Raw genomic sequence first — 24,185 nt, 5'->3', positions numbered from 1 at the left:
AAAAAAAAGGAAAACCTCCAAACACTTGAAAACTAAACATACTTCTAAACAATGAGTCAAAGATGAATTACAAAGGAAATATTTTATAAAATACCATAAACTAAATGAAAATAAAGCTATAGCATATCAAAATTTGTGGAACACAGCTAAATCAATGTCAAGAGAGAAATTTATAGCACTAGATACATACATTAGAGAGAGAAAAAGTTTCAGATCGATAACCAAGCTTCCACCTCAAAGACCTAGAAAAACAAGACCAAGATAAACCCTAAGGAAGCAGAGGGGAGGAAATAATATAAATAAAAGCAGAACTCACGAAATTAAAAACAGAAAACCAATATTGAAAATCCATTTTGAAAAGTCGGTTCTTTGAAAGGATCAAAAAGTTGACAAATCTCTAACAAGACTGACAGGGGGAAAAAAATGGGAATGCACAAGTTACCAATATCAGAAATGAACCTGAGGATATCACTACAGACCCTACAGACACCAAATGAATAAAAAGATATTACTATGAAAACTGTACACACATAAATTTGACATGGTAGATGAAATAAACCAGTTCCCCAGAAAATACAACCTACCACAACTCAGCCAACATGAAATACATAATTTGAACAGCCCTAAGACTATCAAGAAAATTATATTCATAATTTAAAACTCCCTAAAAAGAAACCTCCAGACTTAGATTATTTTACTGGAGAATTCTAACAAATCTTTAAAGAAAAACAAACACCAATTCTACATAATTTCTTCCAAAATACAGAAGAAGGGGATCTCTGGGTGGCTCAGCAGTTTAGCGCCTGCCTTCAGCCTAGAGCATGATCCTGGAGCCCCAGGATCAAATCCCACATCAGGCTCCATGCATGGAGCCTGCTTCTCCCTCTGCCTGTGTCTCTGCCTCTCTCTCTCTCTCTCATGAATAAATAAATAAAATCTTAAAAAAAAAAAAATACAGAAGAACCAGGGCACCTGGGTGGCTTAGTTAGTTGAATATCCAACTAGTGATTTAGGCTCAGGTCATAATCAGGGTTGTGAGATCCAGCCCCACATCGGGCTCCCTGCTCAGTGAGGAGTCTGCTTGAGATTCTTTCCCTTTCCCTTTCATTCTGCCCCTCCCCCTGCTCACACTATTTCTTTCTCTCTCTCAAATAAATAAACCAATCTTAAAAAAATAAAAGAAGTAAAAAAAGATCTAAGTACATCAAGAGATATACCATGTTCATGGATTACAAGCCTTAACATAGTAGATGTCAATTCTACCCAAATCAATTTGCAGGTTTACACAATTCTTATTAAAATTATAGGAAGAAGGGCACCTAGGTGGTGCAGTCAGTTAGGCATCCAAATCTTGGTTTCAGCTCAGGTCATGATCTCAAGGCGATCAGATTGAACCCTATGTCAGGCTCCACTCAGGGAATCTGCTTGAGTTTCTCTTTCCCCTTCTCTCTGTTGCTCAGGCTATGTTCCAAATAAATAAATAAATAAATAAATATTTTTAAAAATTATATGAAGAGTTTTTGCATATATAGATATGATTATTCTCAAATGTATATGGAAAAACAAAGGATCTAGGATATCTAAAACAATTTTTTTTAATTTTTTTTTATTTATTTTATGGCGCCACCCAGGGATCCCTCTAAAACAATTTTGAAAAAGAACAATAAAATAAGAGGACTCAGTCTACCTGATTTCAAAACTTACACAGCTACAGTAATGGAGACTGTGTTATATTGACAGAGGGACAGACACATAGATCCATGAAAACAAGCCTAGCTGGTCTTTAGTAAAACAGTTTAATGGAGAAATTACAGTGTTTTCAACAAATGATTCAAGAGCAATTGAACATTTGGAGGGGAAGCAGCAGCAGAAGCAGCCACAGCTCAATCCAAGGCCTCACAGCTTATGTGAACACTAATTCAATAGATCATGGACTTAAATGTGAAATATAAAACTATAAAATTTTTCTGGAAAAAAATAGGCAAAAAAAAATCTTTGGAATCAAGAGTTAGAAAAAGAGTTCTTAAACTGGGCACCAAAGGTATGAACCATAAAAAGAAAAATTGATAAATTAGACTTTATCAAATTTTAATCTCTTGCTCCACAAAATACCCTGTTAAGGAGTCTGTTAAGAAGATGAAAAGACAAGCCACAGACTGAGAGGAAGTATTTGTAAATCACATAACCAACAAAGGACTAGTATCTAGAATATATAAAGAACTCTCAAAACTCAACGGTAAAAAAAGCATGCAATCCAATTCATAAATAGGCAAAAGATATGAAGAAGTATTTCATCAAAGAGGACAAACAGATGGCAAATAAGCCCGTGAAAAGATGTTCGACATCATTAGCCATTAGGGAAATGTAAATTAAAACCACAATAAGATATCACTACACATGTATCAGATTGCCAAAATATAAAATAGCGAGAAACCAAATGCTGGCAAGGATGTAGAGAAACTTGACATCTCTTCTGTTACTGATAGGAATGCAGAATGGCACAGCTGCTCTAGGAAACAGTGTGGCAATTTCTTTAAAAGTTAAATGTGCAAGCACGGTACACCCAGCAAACTGCATACCTGGGCATTTATCCCAAAGATAATGAAAACCTATGCATGATTCCATTTATATACAAAATTATACAAAATAATCTACAAAATTATAGACTTGGATAACACAATAAGGATTTCTAGGAGTTAAGGAAGGGGCTGGGACAGAATGGAAGTGGCTATGACAGCCTGAAGGATGGCTGGTGGTAATGGGAATGTTCTGTAGCCTGAACACATCAATGTCAATATCCTGGTTGTGTTACCATACTCTGGTTTTGCAAACTATCACTCCTGAGGGAACCTGGGTAAAGGGCACAGGGGATCTATCTGTGAATCTCCATGTGAATCTACAATTACCTCAAAATTAAAAGTTTAATTTCTTTTATTAAAAATATTTTATTTCATTATTCATGAGAGACACAGAGAGAGAAAGAGGCAGAGACATAGGCAGAGGGAGAAGCAGGCTCCCTGCAGGAAGCCCGATGCGGCACTTGATCCCAGGACCCCAGGATCACGACCTGAGCTGAAGGCAGACGCTCCACCAACTGAGCCACCCACGTGCCCCAAGGTTTAATTTTTTTTAAGATGAGAAAAATTTTAAGGATGAATAAGGCAAGAGCTTTAAAGGATGGGAAAGTGGGTGGGAGCACCCCTATTCCCCAAGCTAATGCACTTGAGGCATGGAGACTGTGGGGAGGGAATAGGGTGCCAGGTAAAATTAACTATGACCAGTTAAACTTAAATTTCAAATCAACAACAAATAATTTTTTTTTTTTAACAAATCATTTTTTTAGTAGAAGTATGTCCCATGCAATATTGGAGACACACTTAGACTAAAAAACTATATGTTATTTGGAATTCTGTGTTTTTATTTGCCACATCTGGACACCCTAGAAGGGAAGGCTAGCACACAGCCGTCTGGAGCCACCCAGGGGCTGTGGCCCAGAAGAGGCAGGTGGACACAGGGAGATGTGATAGAAAGACCATAGGAAAGTGGTCAGAGGGCCAGCAAAGAGATGCCAGGCACCACAGACTCCACAGGCTGGGCAGTGCCTTAGGAGGGGGGAAGGCCCCCCAGCTGCTGGGTTTATGGGCCTCTGCTGGCAGAGTGACCCTCTGTGTGTGGTCTGCACAAAATCCAGAAAAAGACCAAAAGAGTGAAGGCTTGAGTGGCTGTTACAGGCTTGAGGGAGCCTAACAGCACAACCAAGAAAGGGCCTCTAGGCCCTAAGGGGCTCCTCTCAGCATGGTGAGCCCTATCCCCTTCCTATGGGAGACGGACACGCAGACCAGCGGGCCCCAGTGTCCAGGTCAGCAGGCTATCACCATCTGACAGAAGCCAACACTCTCTAAGCACTCCACTCTCAGCTTGACAGTCACCTCCTAGGGGCGCCTGGGTGGCTCAGGCAGTTAAGTGTCTGCCTTCAGCTCAGGTCACGATCCCAGGGTCCTGGGATAGAGCCAGCATCAGGCTTCCTGCTCAGCAGGGAGTCTGCTTCTCTTCCTCCCTCCCTCCTTCTCTCTTTCTCTCTCTCTCTCTCTCTCTCTCTCTGCCCTTCCCCACTGCTTGTTCTCTCTCTCCCTCCCTTTCTCATAAATAAATAAATAAACAAACAAACAAATAAATAAATAAATAAACCAATCAATCAATCAATCTGGGAAGGAAGGAAGTCACACCAGACCACTGCCAAGCGAGTGTGGTCACCCTTCTCACACACAAACCATGACCTTCACTTATTTTCCTCACGAAACCTATTACAATTTGAAATAGTCAGGATTTCTTATTGGTTTGCTTGTTTAACACCCATCTGCTCCCCACTAGCTCCAGGATCACGGGATTTTGTTTTGTTTGCTGTGACATCCATGCTTGGTGCCTAGCATGTAGTTGGAACTCAAGAAAGAAAAAAAATTCAGAATGAATGAAGGAGTAAATGAAAAATCATCCTGATTGGAGCTACACTCTTTGATCTATCCTACAGGCACAGCCCCACAGAGCTTGACAAAGGCAGAGGACAAGTCTTCCTCTTCCAGGAAGCCCTGGGCAGCACCCTCTGAGCTGCCTTGGGCTGGCACCTGGGACGTGTGCTGAGCAGGGCCACAGAAAGCTCTTTATCCTCTCTAAACAAAGGCTCTACTATCATCATCATTATCTTAAGTGTTATCTTTAATTATCTCTGCCACAGGGACTAACAATAATGTTATTAATAATATCGATGTTATCACTTACAACTTACATGTGCCAGGCAGTGTGCTGAGCACTTTTCATCTATTTTTAGCTCATTTAATCCTGCAAGCAGCCACCCCCACCCCGACCCCCACCACCCCCAGCAAAAGCAGGGGTAGTGACCTTCTCTGTGCTGCCCCCATCTTGTGGAAACAGATACCTCCTTTCTTTTCAAGAACACCATCCCTATTCCCACTTTGGGGCAGGGGGCTGACACTGACCCAGCCCAGCACTCAGGAAGGGCAGGTGGTGCTCGCCTGAACAATCAACTACTCCATCTCCCAGGCTATGGTAATTCTTTCATGGGTAGGTTCAGGACCCTCCCGAGACAGGGAGCCCTGGTCCTGAGACCCTTTCCATAAAAAGCAAGCACACGCCACTCTCTGCTAGGCCTGCTGGACTAAGAGCTGCTGGCTGTCATCATGCACCAGGGGATGAAGGCAACAAAGGAGGCAGAGCTGAGAGACAGAAGAGAAAGAGACTGGTGACGACTTTGTTGGAACCCCTGGATCCAGCCATGCCTGAACCTCTTACCCAAGGAATCCTGGGACTTCTCAGTTACATGAACCAATAACTCTCTTTTTTTATACATTAGTCAGATTGAGCTGAGTCTGACTTGCCATGGAACGTCCTCCCTAAACTGCTGTATATCATTAGGATGGGGTTATTTTATAGATGAAGAGCTGAAGTATAGAGAGGCAGATAACTTTGTTAGCCATGCAGTGACACAACCACGAGCTGGGAGAGCTCTAACCACCGTGACTGACCATAGACGTCTGCATTCTGAGTGTGTGTGTGCATATGCGTGCACACCTGCATACTCTATTTCTCATTAATATTCATAGCTACAGCAGACGGAGCAAACAGTTGGTGCTTAATAAAGCTCTACAGGGGGGGATGGGGTAACTGCGTGATGGGCACTAAGGAGGGCACACCATGTAATGAGCACTGGGTGTTACATGCAACTGATGAATCACTAAATTCTACCTCTGAAACTAATAATACAGTATATGTTACCTAAATTGAATTTAAATAAACAGTTAAAAAAAAAAAAAGCTCCACTAGATAAACTCAAATCAGTAACTTCCTAAACGAGTCTTTGTTTAGAAAACGCTACCATCAGTGATTCTGGATTCTTCCTCCAACTCAAGCTCGCAGCACACAGTGTGTCTTCGGGGAACCATTGTCTTCTCCCCACCTCCCTTCCCCAGGCAGATGAGCTGGAAACCAGAGTGGCAGGCACCTGGGAGCCTGATGGCCCAGTGAGGGCCACCCCAACTCCCTTAGGAGAGGGGTCTACGGGCAGAAGAGGAGGTCGGTCTGCCACTCCCACCCCACTGGGCTCCAGAGACACATGAGGAAGGGGGTCCAGTGTGAGGCTCTAGCACCTGCTGGAAGCTCAGGGCAGAGGCGTCCACGCTCTGGGGCCACCACTGACCACAGGACCCTTGTTTTCTGCCATCACTCCAGTAAAGCTCAGCCACAGGCAGACACGAGGGATGTTGCTCGTGTCTCAGCTGCTCCCAAGCAGCCAAATGACCATAAAGGACACTCAGGGAAGTCCATCCAACAGTACAGGCAACAAAAAGCAAGAAGAGAAGACCATGCCTGTGGGCTGGCCCACATGGGATGGTGTCGGGGCCCCAGGCCCCGCCCCTCCAGGACTGGCTCCATTGCTAGCTCCTCTCCATCCTTCCTCCTCCTCTCCTGGCTGGTGCTGTCCCTGTAGCCTGGAAACATACTCTGGTGTCTCCCTCTTAAAAACGCAAAAGCTTCCTGTGACCCTCGGATCCCTCCGGCTCCTGCCTCTCACCCTCCCTTCCCAGCCTGGAACCTGGCAAATTGACACTGATCTCCCCCGTGCCCCCAACTCGTCCCTCCATCTGAGTCCACTGACCACGCTCTCACCCCGGACAGTCCAGGAGACCCTCCAGCCTCCCTGCCATGGGCCTCTCCATGGCCTTTTGCAGTGCTGCCAGGAAGCACTTTGCTATCTGGGCGTCGATAACAAATGCTCCTCCCAGCTGCCTTCTGCCTACAGGCCGATGCTTCCAGACCCCTTCTCCAGGCCAGGCCTCTGTCTTGAGCCCTCAGCCCATGTGGCCAACCGCCGGCCAGACACCAGCACACAGTTCCCCCATGAGCATCTTGTGCAAGGTCATATCACACCCAAACTTGAGCCCATCGAGTGTGATGAGCATTCAGGTGTAAAAGTTCAGAGGATTCCAGGTTCTAGAATCACACTGCCTGAGGTCAAAACCCCCCACCCCACACCCGTGCAACTTACAACAGACAAGCCCCCTGAACTCCCCGCGTCCAAAAGTGGGGAAATACTGGTGCCCTCCTCCGTTGTAGGAGTGAGTGCGACAGCAGGTATGTAGATACTGCTACCTGGTGCTACCTGGGCCTGGTACTCAGTGAGCCTCACCTGGAAGGTCCTTATCAGGGTCATCATCTTTGCCAGCCCCACAACAGCTCACTCTTCCTCAGGCACAGTATCATTTTCTACCTGTCACCCTAAACTCGATCGCCTGAGACCTTGAAGTCACTCCTAACTTCTCCCCTTCCCATATCCATTCAATTTTGCACAGTCCTGCTGGGTTTGCCTCTTAAATATTTCTCCAACCCACACCCTCCTAACCAACACCCTCCTCTTCTCTCACTGAGCCCATTGCACTGTCTCTGTGATCTTCTCGCCTCCTGCCTCAGGATTTTTCCTGAAGCCACACTGCTTTGTCTAGAATTTCCCCACATACTGCATGGGTCTCCTCTCTAGAAATTGCTTCTGGTGTTTTCTCTGCCTGGAATGCCCCTTCTACCATACTTCCCATCTTCTTAGGTGTCATCTCCTCCAGGCAGTTTTCCTGGGATGCCCGGATTGGGCAATATGCTTACCCTCTGAGCTTCTATATCTCACACTCGTGACATTACACGGAACTTCTCCTTTGGGGTTCTCATCTCCCCAACTGGATGAGAGGAGAGTTTCCTCACTGAGCCCCCCAAGGATCTCAGACATGTTTACTGAACTAAAGTTATCATTAGAGGAAAGACCTACAGGAGACCTTTTCCTCTTAAAAAAAAAAAATTTAAGGCAAGAAATCTATGAAAACAAGAACATTTCCACTATTTTAAAATCCAGAATTGATGGGTCCTTCCTATACCAAAGTGCTTGATCAACAGCTTCCTTAAACCAACCAAAGAGGTTCAAATTCAGGGAAACGGAGTCCTCTCATGCTAGGGGGGCTGCTAAGGGATTTTGCAAAAATAAAAATAAAGAAATTAAAAAGAATGGGATGATAAGCTGTCTGTACAGGCTTGCTATTCTGACAGAGCAGTTCCAGAACTTGAAATGTAATCTCTGGGGGGAGAGGGAGACATTTTTATCACGTATTAAGGGTAGACAGATGTTTTAGGTCTGGCATTACCTGAATCAAAAGCACCATGGAAGAGCCTAGCACAGCCCCACTCAACAACATGTGTTGACGGTAGACAGTAAATAGGAACCCCTTCTCCTTGTCCTTTTTATGTTTTCCTCTTCAGTTATATCTGAGGGGTTTTCTATTTCCCTGGTGTGAGGGCAAAACACTGATTTCCACACCAGACATTCCTTCCCCTCCAAAACGCTGCAAGCGGGGTCTTCAGCTCAGGTCTCGGGCACATAAGCAGCCGCTGAAAGAGTGGGTACCCGGTCTGCAAGGTGGCTTCCAATACGCCTCCAGGGGTGTGCCTCTTAAAGACTTCGAAGACAGACCCCCACCACACACACATGCATATGCACACGCACACACACACACCCCCTCCAGGCGGACCATGGGCTGTCCTGCCACATCCAGGGGAAGGCCTAGGGACAGCACAAAGGATAAGGACCACGAGCCCAGTGAGGCGGGTGGGGGGGCATTTTAAAGGCCTGGGCAGGAGGTGGGAGAGGCTGATCTTCCGGATAGCCCTAATTTCTTCACCCTTAATGGCAAAGCTTAGCCCTCAGAGGCACCCAGGGAATGCAGTTGATGTGACCAGAAAAACAACATCCCCAGAAGGCCTAATGCCCCACTGGGCTGAGTGTGACTCTGTCCCGGCTGGCTGCCTGCCAGGGAGTCCACAACCACTTTCCAAGGACATTGAGGGTGGACGTTCCTGTCAAGATTCCCTGAGGACCATCCCTCCCCAGCTCTGACCTCCTTGGGGCTCCCCCCAGGGGCCTGTGAAGCCCTGGGTAAAGACACCAGGGCCCAGAGGCTGAGTCACCCCCTTAGGGCCAACCTAGGTCACAGCAAGTTCATTATTCCAAGGACAAGTTCTCAGACCCCTTATGCAGCCACACCCGGCAAGAATGGAGAGGAGAGACATCATGGGCAGCTGAGCAGTGGGCAGGTCTACCCTTGGCAAATCAGCTTCCTTGGGACCTGAGGCCTCAGGTGCCCTAGGAGGGCTGTGCACACTTTGTCCATACATGTTCAACATTCAGGGGAAGACACTCCTCCCTTCTCCAGCCACTGGAAGGGGGTCCTGCCTCTGGACCAGGCTATAGGAAACCCAGGAAGAGCCATAACGGGATTGTGGGGGGGGGGGGGGGGGGGGTGGCGCAAGGGACATCCTTCCAGATGTAAAGGAAGTGGCTGGTGGGCAAGGGCAGCCAGGCAGGGCCAGGTCATCCCTGGGGGAGGCCCCAGAACAGGCTATGGACCGCTCCAGGTTTCTGATGGGCCTGCTGGGGGAAGGGGGGGTCGAAAACCATTTCAAGATCTGGGGGAAGCCCAGAGAAGGGGGCCTCGTTCCCTGTGGGGAGGGGGATTTCAAAGGAGACCTTGCTGCCGGAAGGGTTTCAAAAAACCCCTTGGCTCTCTATGGGCTCCAAATCACTCCCTCACCAGCAGCAGCCGGGAGAGGGTGCTGGGAAATGTTCCCAAGGAGACGCATCCCTGAGTCATCATAACTCCCAGGGTCTGGAGGCCGCACAGCCACAGAGAGGCCCCCCGCTATAAAAAGGCCAGTTTAGCATCTCCCAAGGGAGGTCTCCAGCAGTCTGGGTCCCCGGGGAGGCTGGCCTCAGACCCCCCCAGCGCCCCATGTTTATGAGAAGGCCGTCAAGCTGAACAGTGCCACTTTTACCCGAGTCCCCTTGGTGCAGCTAAGGGGGGGCTTTTGCCCCCACCAGCTCCAGGCATCCACTCTGGCCTCGGGCCATTTAGCAGGGAAGCTGTCCACAGGGACACTGGGCCCCAACAGTTCTTACTGGGACTTCGGAGCTAGCCCCAGCTGGGGCTCTTGTGCCCACTACTCTTCCATTCATATCTCCCACGGTTGCCCCCTGCCACCTTCCCCAGGCCACCAAGGCCAACTAGGCACACGGCACAAACTCAGTATCAGTTCTATCACCTCCCTCCTCTCTTCTTTCCCGGCCTCATCCCCTCACCTCCAGACCAGACCGGGCAGGTCTCTGTTCTCTCCCATCTTCTTCCCCCCTCAACACTGCAGGCAGACTCATCTCCCTATAGCACTCAGCTACATTCAGGCCATACTCTGCTCCAAAACCTTCAAAGCCTCCCTAGTGCACACATTCAGGTGCCCATGGGGACCAGGCTGGGGCACAAACGAACAAAGCAGCTCCTAAAATACAATCGGGATGGGTGCCTGGGAACACACAATCCCAGCTACCACCAAGGTCCTGTCAGCTGTGCCATATGGGAATTCAGGGCCCTGGCTGCCACCTCTTCTGGTTTTTCAAGAGAAGCCAAATAAAATATCAGCCAAGGGACCCCCCAGATTTGAACCCTGGCCCTCACGGTGGAGTCCAAACCCGAACCCCTGAACCCGGCATTCAAGGCCCTCTGTGCCCTGGCCCCAAGCTGCCTCCCACCTTCACTGCCCACGATGCTACCATATGAGATACCTTCATCCCAGCAAGGTTGGGCTCCTCCAGCCCCAAAACTCCCTCCTCTGCTCTTGCCTCTGAGCCTGGCTCACCCTACAGTCCTCCCACAGACCCCGCTCCCCGCCTTCTAGGTCTAACAGCACATCCCACAAGGACCTCCTTCTGCCAAACCCTCCAAGAGCCACTGTTTCTGGTGATTGGCCTTTCTTGTCAGAGCTGCTGCCTCTACCAGTGATGCACCTGCACAGAGAAAACTCTTCTCCAGCCTCCAAAACCCAGGCCTTTCTGACAGACCACTTTGGATCCAGCAGTCCTCGTTCTGGGAGCATCAGCCCCCTGGCACTGTGCTTACCTGGATGCCATTAGCTTTCCCTGCAGGCGCAGCACCCAAGGGTGGCACTGGGTCCTTCCTGCCCCAGACCCTGGCAGGGAGCCACACATGGTGGAGGGAGCCCAGCTTTATTCAGACCCTGGTTCCGCTACGCCATCTCTGGAAGAACTTGGATAAGTCATTGGAGCTCCTCGATGAGATGGTGGGGCTCAGCGCCCTCACCCAGTGACCCCTCCCTTTGCAGCATGATGTGTGTTCTGGGTGTCTTCTATGGGGTGCTGTAAGGTCTCTGAAGGCGGGACTAGGTCCCCTGCTCCCTCGATCACCTGAGACCATCCCAGTGCTCTGCATTCAAGAGGTGCTCAGTCGATGTTCTTTGATAAATAGGGTTGATGAGGACAAGGAGGTGGGGAGGGCAGGTTAGAGCAGGAGATCTTACCCTGCCACCAGAGAGAGGCATGGCTCATGTGGGGCCCCCAGTCCATGCCTCACAGGGTGGGCATTGCATGGTGACACTGCATGGTGACGGTTTCTGCAATTGTGTGAACATCTCACTCAGACCCTTGGGCCCTGAGACCATCAGCTCCTTGCTTCCTGCTCCCTGTGCGTCCTGGGAACCAGGCCAGCTCAGACACTGCAGCGCAGGCTCGCAAGGGGCCCTCCCCAGCCACCAGACAGGACCGTCTCCCTCGGGAGCCTGGTGCTCTGCTCACACAAAGGTCCGGATGCCCCTCACGTCCCCCTTTCCATGGGCCAGCCCACCTCTCTATTTAGGAGCAACCTGCTCGCCTTCCACCTGAGGGTACGCAGCTTTCAGACTCCACACACAAGGAAAGGTAGAAGGGGGGGTAGCTGGGGGAAGCACCTTGGAAATCACCGTGGTCCAATTAGCCAGCCTCTCGCCCTCTGTGCTTACAAACAGGCGCACACATTAACACCTGCTACAAAAGCAAACATTTTTAGATATCTTCATCTTTACCTCCTTGACACTCCCATGAAAGCGCTCTCAGCAGCCGGTGACTGACAGGAGAGTTTCCTCCTTCTACCTCAGCAGGGGGCTTTCAAACAGAAGAAATTAAAAAGCCACCAATCTCCCCGTCAAGCTGAACTCCCGGGGCCTTCCCTGCCCCTCCTCAGCTACCCCTGCCCCCTCACCACCAGTGAGCCCCACCACGCACACCCCAGCACCCTTGGGGGAACCACTGCGTCACCGTACACTGGACATCCAAACCCACTGAGCGCCCCAAGGCTGCAGCTAGGTGGGGACCGGGCCACCACCCTCACCCCGAGCATGATGCCACTGATGAAGGGCCCTAGCCATTGCTCCTTTTGTGGAGAACGTGGGTGGCGGCACAGAGGTGGAGCAGTTCTCATACATCCAACTGCCTTGGAATTCTGTCCGTGGGTACCTACTGAAGGTAAACCCCCTCATACCCCATGGTCCACCCATCCCAGCCCCACCGATCTTCCCATCATGACCGCAGGCACATGCTCACCAAAACACGCATACGAGAGCATCCATAGCAGCACGCCAGCTGCAACGGCTCCAAAATAGAAATGACCAAGATGCTCATCAAGAGTAGAACAGACAAGATAAAGGGTGACGCATTCACATGACGGATTATTATATACCCGTGTGAAGGGGCGATGTCCAAACTATAGGCACTAATGTGAATGCACCAAAGCCACCAGACACCGATGAGCAGAGACCGTATGATCCCATTTATATAAAGTGTAACAAGGGCAAAAGAGCTGTATGCCACTTGAGATCAGGATGGTGACCTGTCGGGAGGGGGGGTGCAGAGGGGCCAGGAGGGGGCTTCAGGGATGCAGAAATGCTCTGCCTCCTTGCTGGGCTGTCAGTTACACAGGTGTGCTTGGTTCAAGAGAATTCACTGAGCTGCATGGTTAAGGGATCTCTTTGAATGTATGCAATTAAGGGTTTTGTAAAACAGTACTCTGTTGGCATGGTTGTTTTTAAGACTATAATGGAAAGACTGTTAGAAGAAGAGTCAGGATGCTGACCCTACACACCTGAAGCCTCACTGCTCAGACTGCAGGACACTTGGAGAAGGTGATGTTACTTCCACCAGAGACCCAGGGCATCAGGATTCCAGAAGCTCCCAAAGCCCTCACTGCCAAGTCCTTCACCCCCTTGGGCCAGCCCCCAGGGTCACTGGAAATCCACCTGTGTTCCCTCTTGCATGGAGGGCTCCCCCCCACAGCCGCCAGAGAGGCCACATCCATCCATGGAAGGCACAGAAGACCTCCTGACTTCCCTCCGTCCCGCAGGTCAAGAGGGAGCACTGTGGCACAAGTTCCCCTTCTGGAAAGGCTGAATTTTCCAAAGTCCAAAACCACTTGAAGAGGACTAGGAAAAGTATTGAAATAACTGTAAGCGCTCTGTTTTGACAACGTGCCTGAGGAATTCACCACGTTTAGCGGGGAAATGTGAGCAGTTAAATCTATTCAATGTCATGACATACGAAATTGAAGCATAATTGCCCCTGAGTGCTTGACGACTGGAAAGCACTCCGTTTCAGAGATGGAGGGAAATTTATGCTGGGAAATGGAAGAGATTGTCAAAAGTTTGATTGTAATGTGAGTGGAGCTGCGACAAGAAGGCTGGGATGAAGAAAGTGCTCCAGCTTATATTTTACTCCCATTTGCAATGCCTCTGAAAAGCAGCAGTGACTGCATCTTTCGCCCTAAAAGCAGTGAAATGATGATTGGAACCACAGATTTCAAACCCCGATGAGTGGCCCCAGCATGAGTGGGAAAACGCTCTCTTACCAATCATGTGGTTGGCAACATGGATTTGGATCTCTCTCTCGTTCTCAAAGGTCATCTGGCACTTGATGCACTGGTATGTCTTTTTCTGTTTGGAAGTCAAAGAGAAAGGAATTAGATAGTCAGGAGGTGGAAAAGAACATAAAGCAATAGTGCCTGGAGGCCCTGGCTCAAGACTTTCCAGAATGGCTCTGGTCCCCTCCCAGGGTCTCTCTGGGCCATTCTCTTCCCACCTGCCTCCAAATCCAGCCCTCCAGCCTGGGGAAGGGGACTAGGCTACATTCTAAGGGAGCTGCTCCTCTGTTAGATCTGGGGAAGTTGTCACAATAGGAATCACCATCCCAAGGTGAGAGCACACAGTATGACCATGGAAGAGATGCCGAGGGAGGCTGCTCTGCTTGGAGCAGAGCAAATCCAGCTCAAATCCAGCTACCCATCTATCCATGTACCCATCATCCACCCATCTACCCACCATCAACCCACCTATCCATCTATACACACACACACACACACACACACACATACATGCACGCATCTGTCAACACATCAATCCATCTACCTGGCTTATCATCCATCTACCTATACATAGTTACCCATCCACCCATCCATCCATTCATTCATCCACCTTCTATTTACCCATCCATTTGCCTATACATCCATCTACCTATCCTCTATCTACCCATCCACCCACCCACCCTTTTAACCCACCATACATCTATCTTTCCACCCATCCAACTACTCTCTCTCTTTACCTACCCTAAGGACCATGGGCCAAAGAGGGATACTGCTCCTGACAATCCTAGTGCTTAGAAGTAACTGAGGAATTCCTCATTTGCCCTAGGTACACAAGGCCACAGATGATCCTATGGCTGGCTTCCACACACAGAAAGCTGATACCAGCTGCCTTGAGGGGATGGGAGCAGGACAAAGGAGATGATGGGAAGCTTCGGAGCTTCTCGAAGACCCAGTGCAAAGAGCAGAGCTCATTCTCAGCAACTAAGCCTGGGTGGGTGATTGTGAAAGCAGCCCCCTGTGGACATGGACAGTATTGCCTGTGTGGGGGAAGGTCTGTGGCTGTGGGTTTTTATGAAGTGGGGGTGGGGGAGGGGTGGAGGTGGTACTGAAATCCAAAATATCCAAGCTTTTTGAAGACCAATTCAGCTCTGGGATGATGGGGCCTCCCTCCACCTCTGGAAAAGGGAACAGGACTTTGGATTTCCTGGGTGAACACTCAGGCCCAACCCTCAACTCTGCAGCCAGTATGAACCACCAGGGGGCTCAGTTGTCTCAGCTCCCAGGGTGGCTCCAACCACATCTACAGCTCCCCTCAAGGACCTGGTCCCACCTCCAGGCCTTTGCCCATGCTGTGTCCTCCACTTGGAGTAGACTTTCCATCCTCGAGGACACCATTCAAATGTCACCTCTGCCGAGAAGCCTCCTCTTCCCACCCCAGGATGTTTTCAGGGGCTCCTGAGGCCCCCAAGCTTATGCTTAAAGCATCTAGTTAATCAGCACATGGGTTCGTCATGGCTAATTGACTCGTTTGCTCCCCCACTGCACCACAAGTACCCAGAGAGCCAGGATGGGTCTGTCCACCTGTGAGCTCGTAAGCCAGCAGAGACTCGGTACTCAGAAAGCATTTGTTGAACAAAAGAGCAAAGTTGCAAATACTATGTTACAAAGCACTCTGCTAAGACAGAAGGAGAAAAGGAAAGCAAAGAGGACTTCTAAATCCTGGATCTTCACCACCTGGCACAGCACAAGGCCTGGCTCAGGGCGACTGCCTAATAATGACTTGACTTTTATTACAGTTGTTAATGAGTACCATGAGTTGGTACTGAGCAAATGCTGGTCGAACATAGGATTGAGGAAAGGACAGTCTTAACTGGTGCCGGGAGCTTCGGTTCCAGCGGTGGCATCCCCGCTCAGGCTCCAGGACCGGCTCAGAGAAGACCGGGGCCCTTCCCTCAATGTAGCAGGAGGACTAGGGATTCAAAAGAGCGGACCAGAAGCGGACACTCAGCATGGAAATGCACTGGGGAAGAATGGCATGAGGCTGGGAGGCAGGACAGGGCTGGGGATTCTGGCCTCACAAGAGACAGGGATGAGATGTTCAGGCCAGAAGAGGCTGTGGGGACTGAGGTCTTCTGGGGGGACACAGTCCCAAAGCCCCCATGCTCATGGACAGCAATGATCTCGGGTCTCTCCACTGTCAAAATCAGTCATTCTTTCCCTTCTCACATGTATGCCCCAGTCAGGGAGGGAGGAGTGAGGGAGAATGAACCACACCCCAGGAAGTTCCACACCAAGGAAGCCCAGAGTAGGCCACGTTTCCCCCCCACGGTTCTGCTTGGGTAGGAGTCCGTGGAGGCCATAGCTATGGCCAGTCAGGACCAGGGCAGTAGACAGTCCAGGATCAAGGTGATTTGGGTTGTTCCTCCTAGGGGTGGGTGAATGGAGTGGGTCACTGTGCTTGGGAAAAAAAAAAAATGCCCGGGGGCCGGGCAGGCTGAAAAGCTACCCCCCAGTGCTCCTCCACCATGCACCCACCCCTCAGTGGCAGGAGGAAGACTGCCTGATAACTGGGCCCTTCCTGATGGGGAAAAAGACTCAAGGGGATTCCCAAGGGAGGGGACATCACTAACCACAAGAGCCTGGAGGTACACACACAAACACACACACACACACACACAGCCTGCATGCACAGGTATAGACATGCCCATGAGGACACACACAGACAGGCACACAGACGTATGCACCCTCCCTTGCCCAACTCACTGTCAACACACAAGACCCCCAACCCACAGCAAGCACACAGCAACTTGCTCCCCATAACATAGACACACAGGTACAACACCCTCAGAGCAGCAGAGATATCCTCACAGGCCACAGGTTCACATGGGTTGACGTATCCAAACTCACCCTGAGACACAAAAGCTTGGGGCTCTCTCACTGGATCCCCAACAGCTACATCCATCATGCCCAGACGTGCCCAAGGCTGCACAAGCACATGCACAGACCCCTGCCATACACACCTTCATGGACACACGTGGTCACTCCCAAGTGTCCACATGTGTACTCGCACACGGGGCATGCATGCTCCACCACACACACATTCACTGACACCAACATTCACTAGCACATGTATTATACCCAGAGGCGACCACTTGGAGACAGCCCTCCCAGCCGAGCATGCAGGGCCAGGGTGCCCCCAGGTCCTCCGTGCTAGTGGAAGTTCAGGGACAAGCAGGCGAGCACTCTCTCACTCTCTCTCCCTCCTGGTGCAACGTTAGCCAGATCCCATCCTTACCCCAAGACCTCCTCTTGGTCTGTCTCCCCTTCCCTATCCCCCAGGGATCCCCTCCTCCTCTGGAGCTTCAGTCCCCACCAGGAGACACAATTAAAGAAAGACAGAACTTGGCATTCAAAGCACCTCCTCTGTCATAAGCCCCTTCCCCAGGGCCCAGCCCAGGAGAACCAAAGCTGAGCCCTAGGGCTTGCAGACAGGGCCACCTCCCCATGCATGGCCCCCAGCAACCTCAGAGAGGAGCCAGGGCAGAGGGAGAACTTTTGAGACTGGCAGAGAGAGGAGACAAGAAGACAGGAAGACACAGAAGACAGCTCATGGCTGATGAGTTTCCACAATCATGATGGCAGCTCACATTTACTGAGCACCTACTATGTGCAGGCTCTGTTTATTCTGTAGACTCACAATCACTAGGTAAGCCCCACTCTAAGGGGGGAGAAAGTGGAGTTTGGAGAGGCTAAACCACTTGGCCAGAGCCCCACAATGCTGAGCGAGGGGACTGGGATTTGATGCCAGGCAGGCTGCCTCGGGAGCCACTCTCTGAGCAGCTTTTCTCAGCTCCGTGCCCCAGAACACCCCAGATGGTCCTGGGCTAGGGGACAGACAGCTGGTGTGGCCTGGCCAAGCCCTCTAACCCATGTGAGACCCCCCCATTCTGCCCACCTGGCACTATGAGGGCCTAGGGAGCCAATGGAGGGCTGGGGTCTGCTTACGCTGGCGAGAATTGGGGTGATGTTGTTACTACCCATAAACAGAGCCAGGGCAGGGGGGGCGGGGTTAGAACCTCCATGCTTCCTGCTCTAGCCGATAGCAGCCTCAGCCCCACGGGAACCCAGTCCTCCAGGGGACTGGTTGCTATGGCTACACTCCCGAGGGTCCCAGCCTGCCAGCCCCCAAGCCCTCACACGGCCCCCAGAGTCTGCTCTTGCATGCATGAGTCCTGGGGGAACAAGGGGTGGGCAAACAGACAGCTGGGCCCCTGCCCCCAGGCGTGCCCAGGCAGGGGGCAAGGCCCCAGAGGCTGGGCCTCCAAGGGGAGGTTCCAGGCTTTGTCTAGCTCCTTTCTGCAAATGGCCCATCTGCCCAAGCCTCTAGATGTGACTGTCTGTTCACCTCCCTCAAAAGGCCTGGGACAGGGAGAGGAAGGCCTGTCGGGCTCCTAGAATATAAGCCCCCTCGGGTTTGAATCCCTGAGCTGCCAGGCACAGCTGTGCATCCCAGGGTATGTGCTCCTACTTTTCGGAGCCTGGGTACCATTTTTGCCAAAACAGAGGTCACGGCAAAGCTCCCAGGTTGTTGTCATGGAAATGGTCTGAAAGGCTTTGCCCACACAGTCGGGGCTTCATGAAGTGGTACTTGATGCAGAACCAGGGCAGAGACTAGGGAGGGGCAGGCTCCAATAGCCCAAGGCATTGGAGGCACAAGAAGCAGCCCCCCCCCATCCCCACCCCCGGCCATAAGGCACCCCAGCACCGAGGTGGGGAGGCAGGGATGGGGCTGGGATGCACCCAGGCCATGTACAGGGCCTCAGGCCTGACAGTCTGAACAAGGGGGGTGACCACCTTGGACTGCACCCCAGCCTGCAACCAGGATGGGCCCCAGAACCTCCAGGCAGAATGTGCGTCAAGAGCGCGGCTATGGCACCACACTTTGCTGGGTTCGAATCCCTTCTCTGCCTCTTGAAAGCTGGAAGCTAATAATGGCCAACTATTCCGTGCCTCAGTTTCTTCATTCATAAAGGCAGTGTCAGAGGGCCGATAGAAAGCACTCGGCACATCCTTCCCCCTCGGTAAGCATGAGCTGTGATTGTAAACGGGAGAGACAGCAAGCGGTGTTCACTGTGCACCCGCACTTCCCTTTTGCCCTTAAAGCTCAGGGAGAAATACCGAGGTCAGCACAGGAAACAGTCACTGTATTTAACAACCCATGAGGCACAGGCACCAACCAATCAGAGCAGGTGTTCGTTAAAACCAGAAGCCCCCCCCGCGCCCCCCCCCAGTGCCTCCCACGTGATGTCAGCTCTGGAGACGGACCCTGTCGCTACGTGTTGCTACCATTATCACCATTACTCTCTGGCTTCACAGGCGAGGATGGAGGCCTGGATAGATCAAACCCCTGGTGGGTCCTGGAAGAGGGAGATTTCCACGTGAACCCAGCCCTTCTGACTCCAGGGCCCAAAGCCGCCCCCCCCCCCCCCAGTGCACCCACACTGGCCAGCCAGCCAGCTGAGGCTGAGCAGAGCTGAGAAATGGTGGCCAGGGCCAGTACCCAGTACCCAGTACCTCCAGTGGGTGTCCTAGGTGACCCCTGCCCAGAGATGTGGCTCCATCAAAAGGCCTTGAGAGAGTAAGGTGTTCCCGGCCCCAAAGGGAGGCTCTTCACTCCAGAACAAGGCCCCAGGCCCCCAGGGGGACACTCCACTCTCTCCTCCTTCCCATGTTTCTCCAGCTGAGGGTTCACAGACAGGCCGTGGGCTTGCTGGGGCTCAGTGGGGAGCTGGGCCAGCAGGTCTCGAAGGTCCCTTCCTCTGCACCTTTCCTTCTACTCTCTCCAGCCCTCCTCCTTTCTCATTCTCACCCTCAAAATCCCAGAGTCCCAGGCCCCAGTTCTGATCCCACTTCTGATCCCGTAGTGAAACACCCAGAACTACATCCCTGTCTTCCAAGCAAGCACCTGCAGCGGGTGGCCCTTCTCCAAACTCTGCTTTCCTGCCCGTGGCGCCAACAGTGGTCCTCAAGGGAAAGATACTCCCGAGATCCGCCTGGCACCTCCTCAGTCTGGAAATAGACAACAGACTCGGTGGGAATCCCCGGGCCCATGCTGTCTGACACCCAAGAGCCACACAGGCTCCAGGCCCACCACAAGGTGCCCCTTGGCCACTGTACCCATGGCCCACGTGGACCCACCAGGAGCCCGAACCTGCCCCACCTCACAGAAACCTACTAGCTATGGGCCTGTGGCCTCCCCTGTGCCTGGGAGCCCCCAAGGTAGGATCCATTTCTGATTCTCCTCGACTGCCAGGCACCCCAAACATAGTGGGTGCTTAGGACAAATCTGATGAAGGAATGAATGGATCCATCCATCACTAAGGAGAACAGTAGCTGGAACCATTCCTGGGTCTTCCACGCACCACCAGCTGCACTAACTATAATGACGCGCTGTTCACCATAACATCAGCTGGGGATTCCAGCTAGCATGCTTGGCCCAAACTAAGTGCAGGTCCTGAGCCCTTTATATGGGATATTCTCTCCATGGATTATGAAAAGAATCCCGGACCTGAAGCCCAGAGAGCAAAGGGACTTGCCCAAGGGGACTCGGCGAACAAACAAATCCATCTACCCCACATCTGTAAGAAAAACGGCATCACCAATGCAGTGATACCCTGTGTCAGCCGGCACGTGAGGCCCTTTGCTTATCTTACACCACGGGTCCCTAACAGCAACCCTACAAAGTCCAGACAGTTGTCATTCGTTCCCCTTTTGCAGATGCGCACTCAACAAATGAGGCCAAGAGAGATGGATAATGTATGCCATGGCACACAGCGGGAAGGAACCGACAGCCCAGGGACCACCTCAGAGTCTGCGACAGAGCAGGTGTACTTGACCACCGCACGTCGGCACAGCTTCTCCAGGGTACTAGAAGCAACAGCCCAGGGAGGTACAGAGCTCAGCGTGGGCGGCACCCTCGGGGGTCAGCAGAGCCCCAAAGAGCAGGGGCAGGCTCTTACCCGGGGCACTGGCGACGTCTGGGCGCCTTTCCGGGGCCCACTGGTCTCCGGCGTGAGGTCGCGGTGGTCCACCTGCATGTGGCTCTCCAGGTCCTCGGCACACTCGAACTTGACGCTACACTCGGGACAGCGGAGGCCAGCGCAGGGCCGGTCGGCGGGCTCGGGCGGGGCCAGGCCGCCCGCCTGTCCGTTGGCGCTGCGGGCCATGCAGCCGGCGCAGAGGCCGTAGGGGAGCCCGTTGACGTCGAGCTTCACCAGGTCCTGCTTGCTGCGGAACTCCTTGAGGCACAGGGCACACTTGTAGAGCTTCTGCAGCCCCTGGCCATTGGGGGAGGAGGCTGCTGAGCTGCCCGCCAGCTTCTGCATGTGGAAGGTGCCGTGGATCTTGAGCTCGAGCGTGGAGGTGACCGTCTGCATGCACACGACACAGCGGAAGCCTGTGAGCGAGTTGCGCAGGTCGGGATGCATCTGACAGTGCTCAATAAACTCCTCCTCACTCTGCAGGGGCATCTTGCAGATCCGACAGGTGCCCGTGTCCAGGCTCTTGCTGTGGGTCACCTTGTGCTCGGTGAGCGTTAGCAGGGAAGGGAAGCGCTCGCCGCAGATGGGGCACATGTAGTGCTTGGCGGGGCCCCGGTGCGTCTGCAGGTGCTCCCGGAGCCCGTTCTCCGAGAAGAACGTCCGCGAGCACACGTTGCACTTGTGGCTGCCCTTGATGAACTCGGCCTTCTTGCGTGAGCCGTCGTCCTCGCCAGGCCGGATGTTGTGATCTCGCAGCCGGTGGTTCTGCAGCAGCACCTCCATGGTGTAGGCCGCCCCGCAGATGTCGCAGCCGTACATGGGCTCCGACGCATCCACGTCGTCCTCACTGGCTTCATGGCTATTGGGCGCCTCGGGGTTCTTAAGCAGCATACCCGGCAGGTCAGCGGGCTCAGTCTTCTTGGCAGCGGCGGCGGCGGCGGCAGTGGGGGGCACCCCGTTGGCTGTGCCGTTCTCTGTGGCAGCATCGAACACACAGTGCTTTTCACGCAGGTGCTTCTCCAGCAAGATGATGGCGTGGAAGGCCTTGCTGCAGAACTTGCAGTTGTACTTCTTGCTGTGCGTGGTGATGTGGCACTGCAGCTCCACCTCGGTGCTGAAGGTCTCCCCACAGAAGATGCACTTGTGTGCCTTGGCCGGGTTGCCTAGGTGGCTGTGTTTGACATGCACCTGCAGGTCAGCCTCCTTGCGGAAGTCCCAGTTGCAGGCCGTGCAGCGGTACATCTTCTTCTCATTGCTGTGCTTCACCGCCAGGTGCACCTGGATGGATACCTTGGAGTCGAAGACCTCCTGGCACAGGGTGCAGTGGTACAGCACAAAGGTGTGCATGTCCAGCAGGTGCTTCTGCAGGTCATCCACAGAGGAGAACTGCTTATCACAGCTCTCGCACACGTAGTGGGTCGACGTGGTCATGTAGTGGACCGTCAGGTGCTGCAGGAGGGACTCCTGGGAGTCAAAGTCCTCTTTGCACTGCGGGCACGCCTGCTTCCGCAGCAGCAGCTCCAGGTGCAGCTTCAGGTGGGTCTGGAAACTCTCAAAGTTGGAGAACTTGAGATCACACTGGTTACAGGGGTACTCGCCATTGGAGATGGAGTTGGCACTGGCAGAGAGCCGCTGCCGCTTGGGGGAAGACACCTCCACGTCGGAGGACACCGGGCTCTGCTCCGCCTTGGACTTCTTGCTGTGGGCGAGCGGGATGTTCTTGTGATTCTCCTTAATGTGCTTGGTGAGCTTCAGGATAGAGCCGAAGATGGGCGAGTTGGTGCAGTAGGGACAGGAGTAGACCTCCATGAAGGACTGCGCGGGCTGCACGACCGGGGACTCTAGCTTGGCGCCACCCACACCACAGTGGGCCTGCTGGATGTGCTCTGTGAGGGAGGATTCGGTAAGGAAGCCCATGGAGCACTGGTTGCAGAAGAAGGCGTTGTTGCCATCGGGCGGGTTGACATTGGGGCCGCAGTGGGAGACGCGGATGTGCTCCTGCAGACTATTGATGTCAGCAAACATCTCGGGGCAGTAGTTGCAGTGGAAGGCAGAGATGTTGCCGAACTGCATCACGGGGTAGGCATGGTTCTTGTGCAGCTTGCGGACGTGCTCGTTGAGGTTGTACAAGGTGGGCATGGAGTCCAGGCAGATCTGACACGTGTGGCTCTGCTGGGGCTTGTCCGCATGGATGGTCTTCAGGTGGATCTCCAGCACTGCCAGGCTGTGAAAGTCCCGCTTAGAGCAGTAGGGGCAGCTGTAGACCACCTTGGACCAGCCCTGCCCATCATCCCGCAGTTTCTTCGGGCCCCGCAGCGGCTTCAAGGTGGAGTCCGGGGTGGAGCCGCGCTCCACAGAGGCGCTGGAGTCCGGCGTGGCACTACTCATGGAGGCCACGCTGCCCAGCACAGGGTCAGGACTGACGCTGTGGTTGCTGGAGTCAGGCTGCCGGTGGCTGTCCAGGTGGCAGTAGACACCCTCCACCGAGGAGAACTGCTCGGGGCACATGGGGCACTTGTGTTTCTGGTTGGCGTGGGCTTGGTGGATGTGGGCGAGCAGCGTGTTCTCGTCCACGAAGACCTCAGGGCAGTGGATGCACTGCAGGTCGGCCTTCTCGGAGAGCTGGGGGTGGCGGGTGAGCACGTGCTTCTCCAGCTCCTCCGTCTGGCTGAAGGTGTCCTCGCAGTAGTCACACATGAAGTCGTCCTTCTTGGCCTCCTTCTCCGACTTGGCCAGATGCTCCTTGTTCTTCTTGTGCGCCTGCATGTGGCTCTGCAGCGAGCTGGTGGAGGAGAAGCCGCGCTTGCACACGGTGCACTTGAAGGGCTTGCTGGAGCTATGGGTCTTCAGGTGGATCTTGAGGTGGTCGCTGCGGGAGAAGGCGGCCTCGCACTCGTGACAGTGGTACTTCTTGTCACCCGTGTGCAGCTTGATGTGCCGGTCGCGGCTCCTCTTGTGCTTGAAGAGGCGGCTGCAGTAGGTGCACTTGAACGGCAACTTGTCACTGTGGATCTGCTCGTGCCGCTTCAAGTAGCTCAGGCGGATGAAGGACTTGTCGCAGAACTGGCAAGGGTATGGCAGGCCCGTGCCCCCTTCCTCCTCGCCCAAGCCGAGGTCACACCCATCTCCGATCATCTGCGTGGGTGACGCGACATCCTTGCTGGAGGGAGATGAGGCCACCCAGGAGAGCTGCGGGTCGTCATCACCATCTGCAGGGGGTGGGGAAGGCAGAGAGGAGATTAGAGGCAATTCCCAGGGCCGCCCAGAAACAAGGACAGAGCCGGCTTCTCGACAGCTCACAGGGGCTGAGGCCCTGCAGCTGCCCAACTGCTGCAGGGGGAGTCAAGGGAGGGAGTCTGGGAGC

General features: G+C 52.7%; 1 protein-coding gene across 7 annotated transcripts in view; it reads right to left on the bottom strand.

Moving 5' to 3' along the window:
* The window catches only part of ZNF423 (zinc finger protein 423), a 344,771-nt gene that overhangs the window by 118,163 nt on the left and 202,423 nt on the right, over nt 1–24,185 (bottom strand). For all 7 annotated transcript variants that reach the window (XM_041766234.1, XM_041766233.1, XM_041766235.1 and 4 more), the window contains 2 exons: nt 20,801–24,030; nt 13,770–13,854 (listed from right to left, as the gene is read on the bottom strand). In XM_041766234.1, the coding sequence (XP_041622168.1) occupies nt 13,770–13,854; nt 20,801–24,030 (3,315 nt within the window). The remainder of the gene's footprint in view (nt 1–13,769; nt 13,855–20,800; nt 24,031–24,185) is intronic.

Source organism: Vulpes lagopus, chromosome 8 (assembly GCF_018345385.1).
Source record: "Vulpes lagopus strain Blue_001 chromosome 8, ASM1834538v1, whole genome shotgun sequence".
Lineage (NCBI taxonomy): Eukaryota > Metazoa > Chordata > Mammalia > Carnivora > Canidae > Vulpes > Vulpes lagopus.
Note: the sequence above shows the minus strand (reverse complement) of the source record. Positions and strands in the feature narration are given on the sequence as shown.